Source organism: Thunnus maccoyii, chromosome 1 (genome assembly GCF_910596095.1).
Source record: "Thunnus maccoyii chromosome 1, fThuMac1.1, whole genome shotgun sequence".
NCBI lineage: Eukaryota > Metazoa > Chordata > Actinopteri > Scombriformes > Scombridae > Thunnus > Thunnus maccoyii.
Window position 1 is genome coordinate 28,254,247 of NC_056533.1, and position 20,844 is coordinate 28,275,090.

The 20,844-nt window shown below is 37.8% G+C and overlaps 1 protein-coding gene across 6 annotated transcripts; it reads right to left on the minus strand.

The window, feature by feature from the left end:
• Positions 1-1,669: 1,669 nt before the first annotated feature.
• LOC121913921 (X-linked interleukin-1 receptor accessory protein-like 2) lies at positions 1,670-20,825 on the minus strand. 6 transcript variants are annotated; one of them, XM_042437040.1, is made up of 10 exons: positions 20,563-20,749; positions 16,101-16,353; positions 15,624-15,810; positions 15,186-15,354; positions 4,135-4,197; positions 3,919-4,042; positions 3,643-3,782; positions 3,336-3,479; positions 3,048-3,200; positions 1,670-2,955 (listed from the first exon to the last, which is right to left on the minus strand). In XM_042437040.1, the coding sequence occupies exons 1-10, from the start codon at positions 20,618-20,620 to the stop codon at positions 2,594-2,596; spliced, it is 1,653 nt and encodes a 550-aa protein (XP_042292974.1). In that variant the 5' UTR covers positions 20,621-20,749; the 3' UTR covers positions 1,670-2,593. The 6 variants fall into 6 exon arrangements, with proteins under 6 accessions (XP_042292974.1, XP_042292899.1, XP_042243662.1 ...); XM_042436965.1 differs by lacking the exons at positions 15,186-15,354; positions 15,624-15,810; positions 16,101-16,353; positions 20,563-20,749 and adding exons at positions 4,293-4,461; positions 4,731-4,917; positions 5,208-5,460; positions 6,532-6,649; positions 7,026-7,872 and having other exon boundaries at positions 3,048-3,479; XM_042387728.1 differs by lacking the exons at positions 15,186-15,354; positions 15,624-15,810; positions 16,101-16,353; positions 20,563-20,749 and adding exons at positions 4,293-4,461; positions 4,731-4,917; positions 5,208-5,460; positions 6,532-6,799.
• Positions 20,826-20,844: the final 19 nt, after the last annotated feature.

A 20,844-nucleotide genomic window follows, 5' to 3' on the forward strand; every position in this document is an offset into this window, starting at 1 on the left:
ACACACACACACACACACACACACACACAGCACACACACACACACACACACACAGTGCACACACAGAGCACACGCACACACACACACACAGGTGCAGGTGTTATGATATTTGACGAGAACCATTTATGTTCTCGCGGGAAAACTCCACCCACATTCAGTGGACACTCAACAGGGGAGGGGCAAAACATATAAAAGATTCTCTGCATGGGAGTCCTACCAACATTACACTCTGTCAGGCAAACCTTTACAAAATGAGCAGCAGAAGCAAAAGGATGACAGTCCAGGAGGCTCTGGAGATCATCATTGATCATGACAGTGAAATGGAGGAGGATGTGTCTGAAGATGAAGACCATCTTGAGCTAAATTCTGATTCTAATGATTCTGATTTTGAACCAGATGAGGGAATTGCTATTCCTATTCCTCCAAGCAAGACAGTCATGTCAAAAAATGGTGAAATACAGCTGACGATGTCCAGACAAGCATGACCTGTGTGAAATGTGCAAAATTCATTTGCACAAAGCAGTGTGGTGACATGTCACTCGTGTGCTGTGTAGACACACACACACACACCTAGACAAACACACACACACACACACACATGCTCATATTGCGATTGCTTGTTTGTTGTATTGTTGTATTGCGATTTTGTTCATTTCTGGTTCACGAACAGTGCATGTATGTCAAACAAAATTTAAATGTTATGTTTCAATGTTATGTAAAACTATTGTGTTTCATATGTTGGTCTTTCAAAAGCAATAAAGTGGTGAAACATTTAAAAAAAAGTTTGAACATGCATTTTTTTTTATGAAAAATGAGTGAATTATCCCAATTGAACCATTACCTGTTAGAGGTAAGGAACACCATTGCACTAAATATTGATAGAATAGTTAGTAATAGAGTTAGTAATGAAATATTCACACTACTTGTTAGGATTTTTTTGTTTTTGGACATCTTTTGGATAATTTAACATGCACTGGGTCAAATTGACCCAGGAACACCATTGCTGTTCCTGACAAATGAACATAACAGGAGAGTTAACAAAAACAATTGATATTAGCATCTTCACTTTGCTTCCTGTCTCTTTTAGGGTAGATTTGAAAACTATATTACTAGTTTCTACGGCTGTGAATAGTTTAGCACCTCCATATTTAGTCAGCTGTCTCTCCCTCTATAGCCTACTCCTAGCTGCTGCAGTAGGTCATCAAACACTACAGCACTAAATGTACCAACAGTTAAGACAAAGAAATATGGAGAGGCAGCATTTTCTTATTGTGCACCAAAAATGTGGGACAATCTGCCTCTAAATATCTGCCATGCTGCTTTTGTAAATCCTTCACCTTTTTAATGTTGGTTTTAAGTAGTCTGTATCTCTGGTGCTTAAAGTTTATTATCTTTAAACATATTTTAAATTTAATTCCTATTATACCCTGCTTTATTGTATTTTAATGCTTGGTTTGCCACTGTCTAATGTTTTTTTTTGACAATTTGATGTAAAACACTTTAAGCTGTGTTGTATGTATGAAAGGTGCTCTACAAATAAAAAGTTATATCTATATATTATTATATATACTGTATATAAATGCTATAAAGTCACTAAAAACTGTCAACATGATGGTGGTGCTATATTGAAAATGTCAGCGGATCACCAAAGTCAAGAGGATTCATCCTATGAAAATGTACAAAATATTGTATTTAATGTTGTGTAAAATGTATATTATTCACATCAATTTTACTTACATAGCCCAGAACCACAAATCACATTTTAAAGTACATCTAATAAAACCAAATCAACAAGCTAAAATAAATTAAAAAGCTTTAGAGCTGCATAGCTGGGTCATAATTCTCAGTGGGTTTGTCATTATGAGCGACCCATTTCACGTACACATGACTCAATGATACTATACAAATAGATTACTGCAGGTGTAGATCATTTAAATACAGTTCATTTTGAAGTACAGTTCCAAGGTATTTTGCCAGATTGGCACACAGTATCACATTTTACAGTTAATGGAGGAAATGATGAGGACATTCAAAAACAAATTTGGGTAAAGAATGTTTCACACAAGAGGACCTACAGTACATACACACAGTGGTCCGACAGGACATGTATAACACAGTAATCCAGTGAAATATAAAACAACTTAAGTGAACAACAGCACCTCTTGTGTGTTGAAAATACTATACAGTTGGACAATTCTATGTCAGTATTAACAGTGTATAGGCTAATGTGACAACAATTATGTAACAAGCAGAAGTAATTTTACATTTTTACATTATATTAATTCATTTTAAATTACATGTCTTTACAGCTGTGTTAGCCGTCATACTAAAGGAGTTTTTTGACCTCAATAAATTTACAAGAATACAAGATATTAAATATGAAAATGAAGACACTGAAGATAAACGTTAAAAATGATTTAAGTTCAATATTCATTTTCTATAATAAATACAGAATAAAAGCGGTTGATGACCGTCTTTCAGTATGGCACTAAAATCTATTTTTCTTATACAGTATGTTGTTGCAATATATGTTTATCAAGTCATATACTGAAAACACTGATAAGATGTGTTAACTCTGACATGGCTAAACATTTCACCGTGAGTTAACATCCTGGATTGTCTGAGGTAAAAGCTGTAGTTTTGGTGCATGCTGTGTGGCAGGGAGGTAGTAACGTAGTTGCTTCCAGAAGGAGGAGGAGGGTGTCATGGAGCTTGTGCCCTTCCAGGTGACACAGTGTCCAGCCTTGCCAAGATGTTGTAAGACTTCTGGTAATGATCCTGATCTTGATACTTCTTTTGCCTCAGTTTTGATGAAAACCAAACGTGACTGCCGCTCCACAAGAGCTTCATGGATGGCACTCAGCAGGCCAGAGTCTGGACCAAGATCTGGAGAAGTGGGGACCAAAACCACCGTCCGGCTCTGCTCTATGCAGTCTAACACTGCATCTGCTACAGCTGCAACAGACCAGTGTTCAGATTATACATTACTTCAATAAGATTTGTAGGTAGATGACCTTCAAAGTATGTCTTAGAAGTAATTACTGTACCTTTCCCTGGTAAGACGTCACGATCGAAGAGACAGAGACTGTAGCCAAACTTCTCTTCTAAAACATTCTCCAGCCATTTTCTGTCATGTGCATCTAGTCCTGCATCTGTGTTGCTCTTATAACACATCAGAAAGGCATCATAGCTCTTTCCATCTAAGAAAACAACAACAAACAACAGTACTGGATACTTATACGGGTAGACACGACATGGTTGGCTGTTCAAAAACAAGCACAGACATGTATCTCTTAAACATGAGTTGTTAGTTAAGATGACACACATTCTCCCACCTGATGTGATGCTATGGCAGCCAAGAGTTTCTCGCAGGAAAAGAGTGATTTCAATTTTAAATTCCACATATATTACTACTGTTACAACCATCACTACCACAATGCCCACAATACTGACAGTCAAGGGAACGTAGGAAGGGCGTGCTGTGGGGACAGAAAGAAGACAGTCAGATGGATGATTGATCGATTCAAATCAAATTAATGGATTAGTCCATTGACAGAATTTTTTTTTTTTATATTAATTGATAATGAAAACAATTGTTAGTTGCAGCCCTACTAAAAAAGTCCATCCATTCATTTTACATACTTTTTTTGGTCAAAAAGATGGTGACATAACTTGGTGATTGGGAGGCAGATTGCAGTTTACAGGTGTAATTTTTTGATAGATCCTCCTCTGACACTTTTTTGAAGACTAGAGTTGCTGTCATCTCTTGGTTTTCTTTGTCCCTGTAAAGGAAAGAAAAAGAGGCAAAAATTGAGGAGAATTAAGAAAGACAAGCTATTTTATGTGTGTGCTGATTGTTTGTGGCCATGTACAATATTTGCACTTCCGAACCTCGTCATAACTGTGCAAAGAGTTTACCGTGTTAAATTGTAGAATACTGATGAGCTATTATTGGTTTCCACAAATGAGTCCCCACTGAACCAGAACACATTATCCTGCTCTGAATAAAAATCAGCTATGCAGGGAATCACCACCATTGACCCTAGAAAAAGCAGTTTACAAGTTTCAAAAGCAGTAATTTATAAAGGTAAAGTGTGCATATGTTTGTGTCAAAACGACAAGACTGAAACTCACCCAAATCTACAAGACATACATCATTTTCATGAGGTGATTTGATCACTGCATGTTTCTGATCATCTGTGCAAACAAAAAGAAACCACTTTACATCTTTCTTTTTAAAAATATGAATTTCTACAAAGATAAGCATATCTAAATATAAGTGGTTTTCTTACTCTTTGGTTCGACTGTCAGCACCGTTGTAAAGCTCATGTTGTATATTTGATCAAGATACAGGTAGGACCTGGTGCAGGTGTAGACACCTTGGTCTTTCTCTTCCACGCTGGAGAAGCTGTAAACTCTCCCTTTATTAAAGTAACCGTCTTCTGGCAATGACTCACCCTCCTACAAGATGGAAAATTAAGTTGAATTTTTAAACATGAGGTGAATGAAAACCAGTTTCAGCCTCAAGTGTTGAAAAATCACACCCAAATCCCTAAAAAACTATGATATTATATGCAGAAAAATAAAACTTAATGGAGTTTTGTAAACCCAATGGGTTAAAAATTGTTGTCAAAAGACCAAACAAAAAGTAACACCTGACCACACCTCTGCGGTTTCCTATTACACAATCAGATCTTGTTTATACTCAAAAATCTACAGTGTATAAGTACCTTGTGCCATATAATGTTGTTGCTGGTAATATTCGGGGTATTTTCAGCAGGGACATTGACAGCTGGGCAATCCAAACGGCAGGATTCCTGTGTGTAACAGGTCTTACTATACTGGATCCTCTCCTTGTATTTTTTGGACAGCGTTGTGTATACTGTCAGCCTGAACCAGCATTGGCTACTGGCATTCCTGTCATGTCATAAAAGAAGAAGAAGAGTTTTACTTTACATTTGAACCACAACCACTGACTATGCATGAGAAACAGAAACAGTTTTAAGAATCCACATTATTTTTTCATCAAACAAAAGCTGTTCATTTCTACTATACTGGGGAGAGTGGCACCAAATTGCAATAACGTCTGGATTTAGGAGCATATCTGGATGACTGGCAGACAGGATTACAAATGCACATACATAAGATGCCGCGTATTTACACTCTTGTACAATGTCAAAGAGAATATAAAACAACAGCTCCTTTACCCCAGAGAGCATGAGTAATTCCCCTGATGGTTTACAGAAGCTCTGAGAATAACAAGGCTCCTCTCATGAACCAACACATCCATCTGTCTCTGCTCAGCTGATGACATGTTGGTCAAATCCATCTTCTGGGTGGTATAACTGGTCCAGGTCAGCTTGGCATCATTATGATTATACCTTCTGTACTGACGGCACTGTAGCGCCACCATCTCACCTGCCTTGACATAGATCTCCTTGAGTTTCAGGGGATACACATCTGCGAATGAGCGTAACACATTTAGTTCATTTAGTGCATAATGTGGCTGTTTAATTTTGTAACCCTAATGTCCGTTCATGGATAACCTACTGCCGTCAACCAGTAAAAGAATTCCTTCAATTATTGATACAGAAGACACTTAATGTTTTACCATTTTCACCTTCTGCTGCTCATTCATCAATTCGGTTCAATTTAAAACACTTTATTTGTCCCCGAACGACAATTTACAGAGGCACGAGTAGTACAGTCAACAAGCAAAACAATATAGGAAAATTAAAAAAAATATGTAAAAAGCAAACATAAGCTGTACACAGTATGATAATAATGATTGTATTGAATATGAATAATAATGATAGTATTGATGGGTAGCGCTATAATATATAGGTGTATAGTAATTCTCTGGGCATAAATGGCAGCATCAGTCCAAGCCATACGATATGCGACTCTCATGACAGCAAAGTGAGTTTCTTTTTAAATTTAAGTCAGCACTACATTAAAGGAGATGAAAAGAGCAGAAATGTAACAAGACATTTCACACTTAAGCATAGATAAGATAAGATAAGATAAGATAAGATAAGATGAAACTTTGATGATCACACGAAGGCAAATTTCGGCGTTACAGCAGCAAGCCACAAGAAAGATCAAAAGAACATCCACAACGTGAGCGCACAACATAAGAATGTCTATATAAATAATGTACACATAATGTAGTGTTTGCATCATGTGTAATATTTATGACAATTACAGCTGCTTTTCACGCTGTAGCATAGGCACAGCGGTCCTTGCTGTTATTATATGAAAGACCACTACGGAAATTAGCAGGTAACTTTCAGTGTTTTTGTCCTGTTTTATGCTTCATTTTACGCATAATGCTGTATTAGGCTACATGTGATGGTTTGTTTTCTATTTTTTATGTTTTGAATGTCCATTTCTTTGTTTTTTTGTTCTTTTTTTTCTTTCCCTTTCCGCTTTTTTTTTGTGTGAATATTTAGAGAAGTCCGATTTTATGACAAAATTCAATCAACGTAGAATTCCTACCCTTTTCGCACCGCACATAGAGCATCACTTTACCTGTTAGTGATGCAAGGAAGAAAAGCAGGAGGACCAGATGTACTTTCAGCGTCATGACAGCCTGCAGCACCGCAAACACCCAGGAGACCCTCTGTAAAGGACGCGCTCTGACAAAGTGCTTGTCAAAGAAGAGAGTGGCGTGAGGATGGGAAGTGAAACTTATGATGAGCGTCACGTTGTCAATGCAACGGAAACGCCTCCTGAATTTCCCACCAAGGAAATATATCTTACTCTCTTTGAGTCAACAAACATTGTTATTATTATTATTACTATTATTACTATTATTATTACTGTTATTATTATTATTATTATTATTATTAGTAGTAGTAGTAGTATTAGGCTATAATACCGTTTGGGAAAATCTAAATATTAATCATCAATCATCATCATTAAGCCTTAAGCCACTAGCGCCCCCAATGCTTATTATTCATTTTCTTCGCATTTTCATCTTTTCCCTTCATGGTGAAAACTATAAAAATGAAAATAGAACTCACTAAAATTTCCTTTGTTGTTGTTTCGAGTCATCAGCAGTGAAAGATGCATTATTTAGACGCACCACTAAAATCGTTGCGTGCCCTTCACCCTATGAAATTGTCAGATGTGTTTATTGTGATCGGGGGTCCAGTTTTTAGACTTTGGACAGCATTTTTGCATTGTTTCCTTTGACGGTTATTTGAATGAAACCATGAGGACTTTAGGCTGAAAATCACTATTTGGTGGAACAACTCATAGACATCTGAAATGTAACAAGGCGCCCCAACTAGACTCTGCTTTTTTGTAAGAGGTTGAAAGCCAAAAAAGTCGGGAACTTGTAAATTTTTAATCTGAAATGCGACTAGCAACTAAAGCTGGTGAAGTAAAAAGTACAATATTTCCCTCTGAAATATAGTGGGGTGGAGGTTTAAAATTGCAGAGAATGGGAATACGTACAAGTACCTATAAATTGTAAACAGTGCTTGAGTAAATGTACGTAGTTACTTTTCACCACTGCCAATATCTGGGTTTAAAGCAGGCCAGGCCTCTGGTTGAAGATGAGCACAACAAGGGTAAACAGGCATACTTATAAAGAAGATAAAAGGTAAAAATGAATAAAATCAGAGGAGGAGGAGATTATGTGAACTGCCTCAAATAGGAACAAACTCACCAAAATGATTGGCCTCCCCACCCCCAAGTAGACATTGCTTCATTTCAACTTTGTAGAGTTGTACAGCGATATAGTATTAAATTTTTATTAAAGTTAATTTAAAGTTGAGAGACACAAGAGAGATAGAGGCTGAAATATCCTGACCTTCACTCCCTAAAGTGGCTCAAACTCCAAAAACACTGGGTCCTATATTTCCCATTGTTGGTCCGTGGCTACAAGTTTGGCTATCAGCAATAATTAATGATTATCAAAGATAATTGTTAATTATTAAAATCAATAAAATTATTAATAAGAATTAATAATAACGGGGCACCACCCTGGACTCAGGGAAAAAGATAGCCAATTCAGTCTCAAAGTGTACTAATCTATGAATTTGGGACTTTGATTAATAATTAATTTAATAACTATAAACAAAATTACCATATCAATAGCTAGTTCAGGTTGAAGGATTTGGAGTTCTTTACAGAGTAGAGGTTGGCAAAACTCATTCTTGTGCGACATTAAAACAGACAACAGGTATGTCCAAAAGCATTTATTTAACAAAAGGGTAAAAGCAACACACAATACTAATCTAGCTAAGTGTACCTATATACAAGTGTGTGTGTGTGTGTGTGTGTGTGTAGGGAAGACAATAGCAAGATGGCTGCAGTCACCTGGTGACTGAGCACATGGCATGCCGAAAATTTGGCTGATAAAGGGAACTGCAGAGATAAAAGGCCAGACCATGTGGTGTCTTGAACCACATGTGCTGCCTGAACTAAAGTTCGCCAAACTAGGTTTTAACCTCTTAACTGTGTGGTTCTCTATTCAAGGCCAAATGGTGTATGCTAAAGGTGCCAGGTTAAGATGAGGTTAGTTGCATGCAAGGCCTAGTTACTGGATGTAACATGTGTTAAGCATGCTAACATTAACCTAGCGGTGTGGCTATGCAGTAACCTGACTATAAGCAACAAGGACATCACAACAACAGTTCAATGTATAACCTTAACCAAATCAATACACGTACAGTACATTGTTTGAGTTAAACATTCTTGCTTAGCCGTACTATGTTTCTCTGTGTTGCTAGGCTATGCCCAGTTGTTACCAGTCCATGAAGGAAGAGATGCTTTGTGGTGTCCTGCTTTGTAGCCGGTGAATCCGTGGGTGAGTCAGGCTGAGAAGGCTTTGGCTCTGAAGCTGAAAGATGCAGGCGTTGCTGGGGAGACAGCACTCCAGTCGTGCAGAGGGCCCAGGTCACTCCTTGGTGTAGAGTTAGCGGCAGGCTAACTCCATTTCTCGGCTCCTGTACTCGTTAAACTGGCCGGCAGACTTGTGTGTTAGCTGCTGGCACAAGGAAACTTAGTTTCTGAGTCTTAGGCAGGCTCTCGTGTCTTCTGCCGTAAAGAAAAAAGTGTGTGTCTGCTGTGAGCAGGCCACACAAGAGAGCAGAGAGCTGCTCCAGCAGCTGCTGGAGGTGTGAAAGACCAAGCAGCTGGAGAAAGAGGGCAAGGAGCTGCTCCTGCTGCAGCTCGTGGAGAAAAAAATAAGAGAGGAATCTCTAGTTTTGATAACCTGGATCCATGGGTGGAGCTTCACACTTTGGGTGCGAACCCCCAGGACTCAGGTTTCTTGGAGTCTTGAAACATGTGGTAAACTGTGGTCCACATGTAGTCCCAACACCATAATGTAACTGATCTTGTTATTGGACAGTCCCTATCTGTTAAATGCAGATGTATTTTCAACTCTTTAACTGTTGAGTCACAGGCTTTCTGTTATAGATAATACTATATATAGATAAATTATAGATTAATAACCCCTGATGACTTCATCAGGGGTTATTAATCTATAATTTATATCTAATCTATAATTTTCATTTTCAGTTTTCAGACTGTTTCTCTCATCTTTGGTGAAATATTGGATCATTTGAACATTTATTGAAATGAAACCATGTAAGAAGTTTAGAGGGAAAAATCACTACTTGGTGAAGCTGTTAACAACTCATAGACATCTGAAATGTGACCCCGACTATACACTGCTTTTTGTAAGACACCAAAAGCCAAAATGGTTGGAAACCACTGGTTTCATCTTTAACAACTATGCTGTATTTTAAATGCCTGTTATATTATCAATTGTGTCAAATCTTCATTTGTAACTACAGCTGTAAAAATAAATGTAGTGGTGTAAAAAGTACAGTATTTCTTTCTGAAATGTCAGCTCAAACACACACACACACACACACACACACACGCACACACACACACACGCACACATACATTTAACAGCTTTTATCATGGGTAGTTGTCTGAGGTAGAAGCTATAGGAGGTAATGATGTAGCTTTTTATGTATTTTTTACTTCTAACATTTTAAAAGAAAAAATAAAATAAAAGAAGCAACAAAATGAAAAATATATAAGCAATAAAACAAAACAAACAAAAATCATCAGCGAACATATTTATCCAAATTCAAGTAAGCAATTTAAATAATCCCAGTAAACAATTTAAGTAAGGCCTTCCAAACTTTTATGATTAATATGAAAACTCAACTATCCGTCACCAGTGAACATGTTACCCTTCTCAGTCAAATCAAACAAAAACAAAACATTCAAACAAAACAAGAACAAAACAATCTGTTTGGAAACAAACAAAAAAATTACAAATCCATCTCATATCCATTCAATATCTCAATATCAGAAAGAGTCCACATGTTTTCATTTCTTCACTACAGTTGTTCCATACATTAACTCCTTTGATTGTGATACAATGATATTTTGCATTTGTCCTTACTAAATGCTTTTGAACACACAAGTTCCTCTCAGGTCATGTTTACTTTCTCTCATTTGAAACAAAGAAGATTACGAGATTGTAACCCTTCTTTTATAAGCACAGGTGGAGCCCTCTATTGGACTCTATAGGTAATAAACCACTAAAATTGCTGTGGTCAACACAAAGAAGCAAACAGCTGAGGTAAAATGACAGGGCACACAGTTCACTCACTGTTGTAGCTGAGGTCAGTGCAAGCAGCAGAGCTGTCTTGAATGACAACGCCTTTAGACATCTCTAATTTTATCAACAAAGAAGGAAAGAAAGTTGCTGCAGTCCTTGTTTGACCAGTCAGGCACATCCGGAGGTGCTGGAGTGACAATGTTGTTAATTGTATCAAATAGGACTTTTGGGTTGTGCTTACTGGTGGAGATAAGGTTGGAAAAATAAGAAGCCCTTGCATCTTTAATCAAGCTGTTTATCTTGGTTAATAGATCTTTAAAGTGGAGATGGTGAACATTAAGCTTAGTGGATTTCCACAGTCGCTCTGCCCTCCGACATCTGCGCCGGAGACAACGAATGGTGTCATTTAATCAGGGAGTTGAATTTATGGATGGAACAGGTTGCAATATGTAAGGAGCCACTTTGTTTGGGTACCCTGCCTGTTGGGACCAATCCCGTCTCCTTTGAAGAGCGATGCACGATCCCAGAACAGGTTAAAATTGTCAATAAAAAACAAGTTTTTAGCGCTACATGCAGAGTTGAGCCAGGTGTTCAGGCTAAGACTTTCCTTGGTAATGGAGGCTGGCAGTGAGGGCAGCAAGCAGAGGATTTTATCCATAATCACGGGTACTGTGGCACCAGGGAAACAGCAAGTAATAGCATTGATGAAACGGATGTCCCTGGTTATGGAGTCACCGATGATTAATGTGGTGGGAGGAATGAGAGGACGAGGAGGTGAAGTGTGAAAGCTGCCTGGACTGGGCAGCGGGCACTCCGTCTGCGATGACAGCTGTTCAGGTGGGAGAGTCTGTGCAAGTGGGCAGGAGCGAGGAAGCTCAGCCCGAGGAGGCATCTCCCAGGCCATTATAGCTGAATTAGCAGCAGAAAACAGGTCCTTAAAACAGCTTAAAATTTGCGTCCAATGATTGGAAATCCGTATCTAGTTAAATGACAGGGTTAAAACGACCAGAAATGTTTCACGAGGGAGAGGGCAAAGACAAATCTGTCGCCAAAGCCTTCATGACAGGAGGGAACAGCTACTGCACACACTTAACAGTGGCGTGAAACAGCCCCATATCCACCTGATAATCCCACTGCACATGTCAAGGGGTCTAATCTACTTCCCTCGCACCAGCGTTAGAATCCCAACCACTTTGCTTTGTAGCAAGCAATGGTGTATCCTGCTCTCACTGCTTGGATGGTCTGCACTACCTGTCTAGAAAGTCCAGCCCACATTAGCCTGTCCCCCAAGGCTGGAGAGGTTGGCCCAGCGTGGGCAGCACGCCTATCGAGCCCGCCTCCTGGACAAAGCCCCTCACACTTGGGGGATGGACCAACATCTGGATCATCTCTGCATACCACAGGGCTGAGCGGTGGTCTGGGGCTATCAGTATGACCAACTGTCTCTGTTGTCTTACTCTCTCCAGCAGAGGGGGAATGAGATGAAGTGGAGGAAAGGAAAGCAGCCTCCTCAGCCATTGGTGCGTGTGCAAATATTTCCAACCCCTAGGGTGATGTCAGGGAGAACCACAGCGGGCAGTGGGTTTTGTTTCAACTGGCCAACAGGTCCACTTCTGCTCTCCTGAACCAGTTCCAAATCTGCTGCACCACCTCGGGGTGTAGTGGGACCCAGAATGTGGAGGGCACTCAGAAACAGGAGTTGTTCTGAGGCCCATACCAACAGGTTCTCCGCCATATTCAACAGGGTAGCGGACCGGTCTCTGCCCTGCCTGTTGATTTAGGCAACCATGGTTATCTGTTCTCACCAACACGTGTCTCCCCTAAACCAGAGTCAGGAAGTGTTGGAGAACGAAGAGCACCGTTTGAAGTTTGAGGAGATTGGTGTGTCAGTTTTCCCTTGAAGGCCACACATCACCTATCACACTCGCCAGGCAGGTGCTCCCCCACCCCGTCAGGTATGCCCAGCAGTGTCCCTGTCAACAAATGCTGTGGGGACTCCCAATAATGCAGGTCCTCCTGCACTGATGGGGGAACGTTCACCATGCAGTGCTTGTGCCTCTTGGGATACAAGCACAGGCTGGTGAACCACCTTTGCAGGCGGTGCATGTGCAGGAGCCCCAGTGGATCCACTGTAAGGCCCGCCGCCATGAGCCCCAACACCTGCATGACAGTCAAAGCTGTCACCACTGCTCCTTGCCACAGTCAGAGAATAGCCTGCTGCAGGCTGTCTGACAGAATGGCCAGAGTTGAGCATGTCTCCTAGTCTTCTGTGAAGACGCCAGCAAAGTGCCCACCACACCCAAACTTGCAGCCAGCTGCATGCTCTGCTGGAAAATCTTGTTAAAATATTCCAGCAGCTCCCTGTCACACAGTACTGGTAGAAGCAGCTTTATGCTTGCTAACCAGCCAGCCGCCTGTTGAATCAGGTGGGCGGCGAGGGCTGCGTCGAGGGGGGAATGCCGGGGAAAGTAGCCTCCGTGCCACCCTTCACCCTGAGAAATCCTGCCAAAACCTGCGACTGGGGCTTTTGTCTTAAAAGGGCTGCTGCTATGACGCCTCCACACACTTCCAGATGTCTGGGAGTCCAATAGAGGGCAGAGCCTGTATGAGATAAAACCCCTGGATACTGTTAGGCAGTTGTTGATTTTTTACTCTGCACATGAGTTGGACAGTTTTGAAGTCAACCAGATCTTTAAATTTAAGTGCTTTTAATTTAATAAAAAGTGGCTTTGTTTACAATTTACAGTTTTGTTTACAATTCTTATGGCTCTTTTTTGAAGGATGAAGATTGGATTAATGTTTGTTTTATATTTCCCCACACTTCCACACAGTAAGTATATATCAAATCAAATCAGGTTTATTTATAAAGCACATTTAAAAATAACCATAATTGACCAAAGTGCTGTACAATAAAATAACAAAAATAAAATAAAATAACATAACATTGTAAAAACAAAAAAGGAGTAGAGATAACATGACAATACTATCCCATAAGCATACACAAATAAATAAATAAGTAATAGTGAAACATAAAGCTTTAAGGACACTCCAAAGCCTGAGAAAACATGTGGGTTTTAAGTTTAGCCTTCAAAGTGTCTACAGAGGGGGCATATTTAATATATGGGAGTATAAAGGAGCAGTACAAGGTGTATAATGAAGCTTGATTCAGAAGATCTTTGGCTTTATATAGTATTGAAATTGATTTGGCTTCCAACATCATTTATTGTCTATTATCACTCAAGAAATTTAATTTCAGACATGATTTCTACATCATTTATCACGAGTTTCTTATTTGAGTTATTTGAATGATTACCAAAGATTATACATTTTGTTTTACTTAAATTCAGTGTTAGTTTATTTGCATCAAACCAACTCTTCAGCTTTTTCAATTCCTTTTCCACTGTATCTAAAAGTGGTTCCAAATTGTCCCCACAACAAAGTAAATTTGTATCATCTGTAGATAGAATAGTTTTCAATATTTTGGACACTTCACATATATTGTTTATCTACAAAATAAACAACAATGGTCCCAACACTGAGCCCTTAGGAACCCAGTTACTTCAAGGAGGAGGAGGAGGGCGGTGTGGTGCTTCAGCCCTTCCAGGTGCAACGATAGCAACCAAGAGTGTCTCTCAGGAAAGGAGCTATGACACTTTTCAACTTCACACAAACAACTACTAACGTTACACCTATTGTCACAACAATGCCCACAATGACGAAAGCCAGTGAGATGGGGGAAAGATGGGCTGTAGAGACATGAAGGAGAAGTAACTAAAAATTATAATTCTATTAAAGTAACAGAAGAACTTTGATGTCACTTGAATGTGTGGAACTAGCTGAAAAAGTGCAACTAAATAGTTGAACTGGTTTGAGCTTCAAGGTAGTAAATTGAACATAACACTGCTGGAAACAATAGTAAAACCAAAACTCTTACATACTTTTTCGAGCTAGGGTGATGGTGACATAACTTGGTGATTGGGAGGCAGATTGCAGTTTACAGGTGTAATTTTTTGATAGATCCTCCTCTGACACTTTTTTGAAGACTAGAGTTGCTGTCATCTCTTGGTTTTCTTTGTCCCTGTAAAGGAAAGAAAAAGAGGCAAAAATTGAGGAGAATTAAGAAAGACAAGCTATTCTATGTATGTGTTGATAGTTTGTGGATATGTATAACATTTGAACTTCCAAACCTCATCATAACAGCTGTGCAAAGAGTTTACCGTGTTAAATTGTAGAATACTGATGAGCTGTTATTGGTTTCCACAAATGAGTCCCCACTGAACCAGAACACATAATCCCACTCTGAATAAAAATCAGCTATGCAGGGAATCACCACCATTGACCCTAGAAAAAGCAGTTAACAAGTTTCAAAAGCAGTAATTTATAAAGGTAAAGTGTGCATATGTTTGTGTCAAAACGACAAGACTGAAACTCACCCAAATCTACAGGAGCAGGATTTTCATGAGGTGATTTGATCACTGCATGTTTCTGATCATCTGTGCAAACAAAAAGAAACCACTTTACATCTTTCTTTTTAAAAATATGAATTTCTACAAAGATAAGCATATCTAAATAAAAGTGGTTTTCTTACTCTTTGGTTTGACTTTCAGCACCGTTGTAAAGCTCATGTTGTATATTTGATCAAGATACAGGTAGGACCTGGTGCAGGTGTAGACACCTTGGTCTTTCTCTACCACGCTGGAGAAGCTGTAAACTCTCCCTTTATTAAAGTAACCGTCTTCTGGCAATGACTCACCCTCCTACAAGATGGAAAATTAAGTTGAATTTTTAAACATGAGGTGAATGAAAACCAGTTTCAGCCTCAAGTGTTGAAAAATCACACCCAAATCCCTAAAAAACTATGATATTCTTTGCAGAAAAATAAAACTTAATGGAGTTTTGTAAACCCAATGGGTTAAAAATTGTTGTCAAAAGACCAAACAAAAAGTAACACTTGACCACACCTCTGTGGTTTCCTATTATACAATCAGATCTTGTTTATACTCAAAAATCTACAGTGTATAAGTACCTTGTGCCATATAATGTTGTTGCTGGTAATATTCGGGGTATTTTCAGCAGGGACATTGACAGCTGGGCAATCCAAACGGCAGGATTCCTGTGTGTAACAGGTCTTACTATACTGGATCCTCTCCTTGTATTCTTTGGACAGCGTTGTGTATACTGTCAGCCTGAACCAGCATTGGCTACTGGCATTCCTGTCATGTCATAAAAGAAGAAGAAGAGTTTTACTTTACATTTGAACCACAACCACTGACTATGCACGAGAGACAGAAACAGTTTTAAGAATCCACATTATTTTTTCATCAAACAAAAGCTGTTCATTTCTACTATACTGGGGAGAGTGGCACCAAATTGCAATAACGTCTGGATTTAGGAGCATATCTGGATGACTGGCAGACAGGATTACAAATGCACATACATAAGATGCCGCGTATTTACACTCTTGTACAATGTCAAAGAGAATATAAAACAACAGCTCCTTTACCCCAGAGAGCATGAGTAATTCCCCTGATGGTTTACAGAAGCTCTGAGAATAACAAGGCTCCTCTCATGAACCAACACATCCATCTGTCTCTGCTCAGCTGATGACATGTTGGTCAAATCCATCTTCTGGGTGGTATAACTGGTCCAGGTCAGCTTGGCATCATTATGATTATACCTTCTGTACTGACGGCACCGTAGCGCCACCATCTCACCTGCCTTGACATAGATCTCCTTGAGTTTCAGGGGATACACACCTGCGAATCAGAGTAACACATTTTAGTTCAATTTAGTGTTTAAAACAACAACATTAAAGGGTCTGTGGGCAGAAAGAGTCAGATATCAAAAATATTATTGGCTGGTTAATCTCATTCTCCAAATATCTGTTTATGGACAACTTAATTGTCAACCGATTTGAGAATTCCCTATATTATGGATGCGTAAATCCCCAATTTCTTTAAAGTTTCTATGCACAATAAAAAAAAGGTTGTTGAGTGTGTCTAAGTGAATAGGATGATCTGAATGGTACTAAAAACCGCTTTAACCCTCCTATTGTGTTCGGGTCAATTTTGACCCGTTTTGAAGTTTAGATGTGTGACACATACTTACATGACACATATTTTTTTGTGATCAAAACAAGGCTTCATTACATCCTCTGCAATGGCCTACTGAATACAATAAAACACATTTTGATCATTTTTCTTTTTTTTAAAATGCCTATAAAAACAAAAGTTACATCTGTTATGGGTCAAATTTGTCCTAGTAGTAATTATGGGTTGCTTCTGCAGTGAAATACATAGTAAATGTTGCCAAACCATCATGAATAACAAAAATCACAACAAAACAAAAATGATAGTAATAAAATTAATAATAATAATAATAATAATAATAATAATAATAATAATAATAATAATAATAATAATAATAATAATAATAATAATAATAATAATAATAATATAACTTAATTAGTAATAATATTAAAATTATGCCCATCTACATCTTGCTGCACACCTGGCACAGCATACACACATGCACACACACACACACACATACATATACATCTCCTGTTCCCCAGCTGTATAGCAGTATATCGGCTGGGGCTTTCTCACGCTTTATTTCTCACATCTCACAGAGATGGCACAGCGTACACACACGCACACACACACACCAACAGACACACACACACACACTCTCTCTCTCTCACACGAACACACACACACACAAACACACACCATGCTGGAGATGACGCTGTTGTTTTTGGAAATTAAATTGACTTTTCTCCTTTTTTCATAGGAAAGTATATGTCAATTTTGACCCATAACAACAGATGTAACAATAATTGCTCAAATTAACATATTATTAATTTGGGAATTATTTTATCATTCTTTTGGGAATGATTTTGTTCATCATTAGCTTCTCATCATCTTATAATATATTTGCCTGTTCTGTTCATCATAAGCAATAAAATAGATTAATTGTGCCTATTTTTAACTAAAAACAATTTGTACATTGTAAGTTAAATGTGGTCTGAGGTACATAAAATATCAAATTAAGAATAAATATATTATGGTTATGGATGAATAATATGTCACTTAGACTAGCATTTATTTATTTCTAATAAAATCAACATGAAGCCTAAAAGAAAATTCAGAATAAATCCAAAGTCCTGGGTGTTTAAATTTCTCAACTTTAATAAGTGGGGACCCATCAGTAAAATTAATAGCCAATTCAGCAGATGCATTATTAAGATTTTAACTGGTACTAAATAAAATCCTACAGGACTTCTGCTTGTTTAATATGAGATTGTTATTTAAAAAAATTTTTTTGAACAAAAGAAAATTCTGATTGCAGAGAGCTTTGAATTTTAGTTATACCAGAGTCAGGTGTGTATAACTGTGTCATCTGCATGCAACTGAACAGAACAATTAGAACAAATTTTTGGAAAATCATTAATAAAAACAGAGAAAAGTAAAGGTCCTAAAATAGATCCTTGAGGTACACCCTTTTCAACACTTAATTAATCTGATTGATTGTGATGAAAAGAAACACACTGATGACGGTTATGGGGGTAAGAATTAAACCAAAATAATGCCTGTTGAGAGATACCAATAGCTGCCTCCTACTCATGTATCTTGGAGGATTTTAGTCTTCCAAACCCAGAAAATAACAGAATGGTCACTAAAACAATCAGAAAGAATCCCTGACTTAATAATCCTATCTGGGTGAGAAATAAATATGAAATCTAGCAGAGATGATGATGTTTCAGCAACTCTGATAGGTTTAGTAATAAGTTGAGTTAAATTTATGCTATCAAATAGGATTTTTTATCATTTGAAGAGGAACAATCAAACCAATTTCCATTAAAATCACCTAAAATAATCAATTTGGACGGCCAATTAAGAGAGCCAATTGTAGACACTATACATTTAGTGGATTCAGAGGGTGCAGATGGAGATGGAGGTCGTGGAGATTTCCAATAACCAAATGTTTATCTAAACAGAAAGATACTCAAAATACTCAGGGTCAATTTGAGGAATTACAAGTTGTGACCTCTATCTAGTAGTGACATATGTTATATATATGTTATATGTTACATATGTATGAACCCTCCCCCTCTACTGCCCCTATCTGTTCTAAACAAAACATAGTACTCAATTTGGATTTCGTTATCAGAAATAATATTGTTTTAACATTAGGTCTTTAGTGAGAAACCCAGCCTCTCAGAATGTCAATTTTTGGGAGATGGCTATTAATATTCAGATGGATAACTCATTTATGGTATTAATGATATCATTTTAGTCACATCTTGAGGGATGTGAGTATTGTGACAAACTGTGAACACTTCCCTATTTCATTGTGGAAGTAGTGATGATGTTTTTCTCCATGCTATTTAGCATGTCTCATAATCAGGTGGATATTCCACGATGTATGATTGTTGATATTGAGTGATACTAGTTTAAATTTAGAGATTCATATTCTTTAATAACATTGGTAACAGATTTAACATGTTATACTATCTTGGTATTGTCATATCATATTGATGCTCTTTTTGCATTGAGCACAAAGTCTCCATAGTCACAAGTGGTGAAATATGACTTACAATTATTCCAGCACTGTACTTAATAAGAACAATTTTGAGGCCATTTACTAGTATTTCTATTTTACGCAACTTTGTACTTCTACTTCATTAAAATTTCTATGAAGATTAAGATTTTACAAACAAAACATATGATCAGTCTATAAAATAAGGTGCCATATTACATATTCAACTACCCAACAGTAAATTAAGTTGTTACAGTTAGCTCCATTGCTGCTTACAAATTAATTAATCAGAAAGTATAATTTTGAATGCAGGACTTTTTACTTGAGATATTTTTGTGGTGTGGTCTACTGATGTTAAAGAGCTCAATACTTTTTCCATCAGTGAACTAAGGGAGAATCAATGGCAATCTGTTCTTAAAAATGCTTTAATGTCTGTTGTTTTATTATAGAGCCTTGAGTACAGAAGTATTAACAGGAAAATGTTTCAAAAGTACTCTGCAGAATAATGGCCACTATGAGATATTATTATTACAAGACTGAACTGTTGATACATCAGTGTGCAGGAAGCATTTTACTGTTTTTTTTTTTTTGTTGTTTGTTTGTTTGTAAAATATGATTTTTTAAATTTATTTATTTATTTATTTATTTATTTATTTATTTATTTATTTATTTATTTTTATTTTTATTTATTTTTTTTTTTTACCTCAAATGGTTATTTAAATGAAACCATCTGAGAAGTTTGAGGAAATGCGTCTTTGATGGACTTGCTAATAACTCATAGACTAGTGCAATGCCCATTCAAAACGTGTCTGTTAGAGAACTGTGCCCATCCCCTAAACACCTCTCATGCAGACTATCAGTAGACGCTACAATTTACCGATGCTCCGTAAACGCCACAAATGCAGCCTTGAATGTACATACAAAGTTCTCACATGTGAGGAAACAGGAATAGAGCTTAACTCTAAACTTTTTCAATTCATTCTCCATGTTGGTTCTTATCACTATGGATGTAATTCCACTCGTTGACTCCACGGGCAGAAGAAGAAGCAAATCAACGTTGCTGTAAAAAATTGATCTCAAAAGCAAAAGTTATATCTGTCATATAAATGTAGGGGTGTCAATATAAAGAGGGAGTAAACCTTTGCCTCTGAAATAAAATATAGTTGAACTTAAAATGGAAATACTCAGTTATAACTCAAAATTAAGTTCAGCACTGGAGTAAATCTTTGATACTATCCACCACTGCCTAGAAACTGTTAGTGTATTAAGGTAATAATTTGATAACACTTAATAACTATCCCCACTTTTTTCTGAATATTTAACGCCTCATAGCTACATTTTAAATATGTAGAGTACAGATTCACTTGTTATTCAACCTGCCTGATTGCCATTTACAATTACACAACTGTGTAATGTTCTCTTACCTGTTAATAACGCCAGGAGGGAAATCAGACGAGTCAGGTGTATCTTCATAATCATCATGGCAACACCTCAAATCAAATGTCAACACAGGACAAAGTCACTGCTCCAAAGCGAACTAAGCGCCAATTCGCCTGCGCCTTATGTCATGTTCACCGAGGGCTGACTCATACTGAAACACTGTCCCCGTCCACAAAGTGACAGCGTCTCCTCGTAATCTGTGTGAGTCACAGAGTAGGTTTGCACGGAATAATGCAGAAGTGAAAGTACACAGAGAAATAAAGATG

What these genes read in the sequence shown, in the direction of transcription:
- LOC121913921 (XM_042436802.1), bottom strand. Translation starts at nt 20,620, where the DNA reads ATGATGATTATGAAGATACACCTGACTCGTCTGATTTCCCTCCTGGCG. An exon ending in CCTCCTGGCGTTATTAACAG is followed by an intron (nt 16,354 to 20,562) that starts GTAAGAGAACAT and finishes TCTGATTCGCAG; the next exon opens with GTGTGTATCCCCTGAAACTC. An exon ending in AATTACTCATGCTCTCTGGG is followed by an intron (nt 15,811 to 16,100) that starts GTAAAGGAGCTG and finishes ATGACATGACAG; the next exon opens with GAATGCCAGTAGCCAATGCT.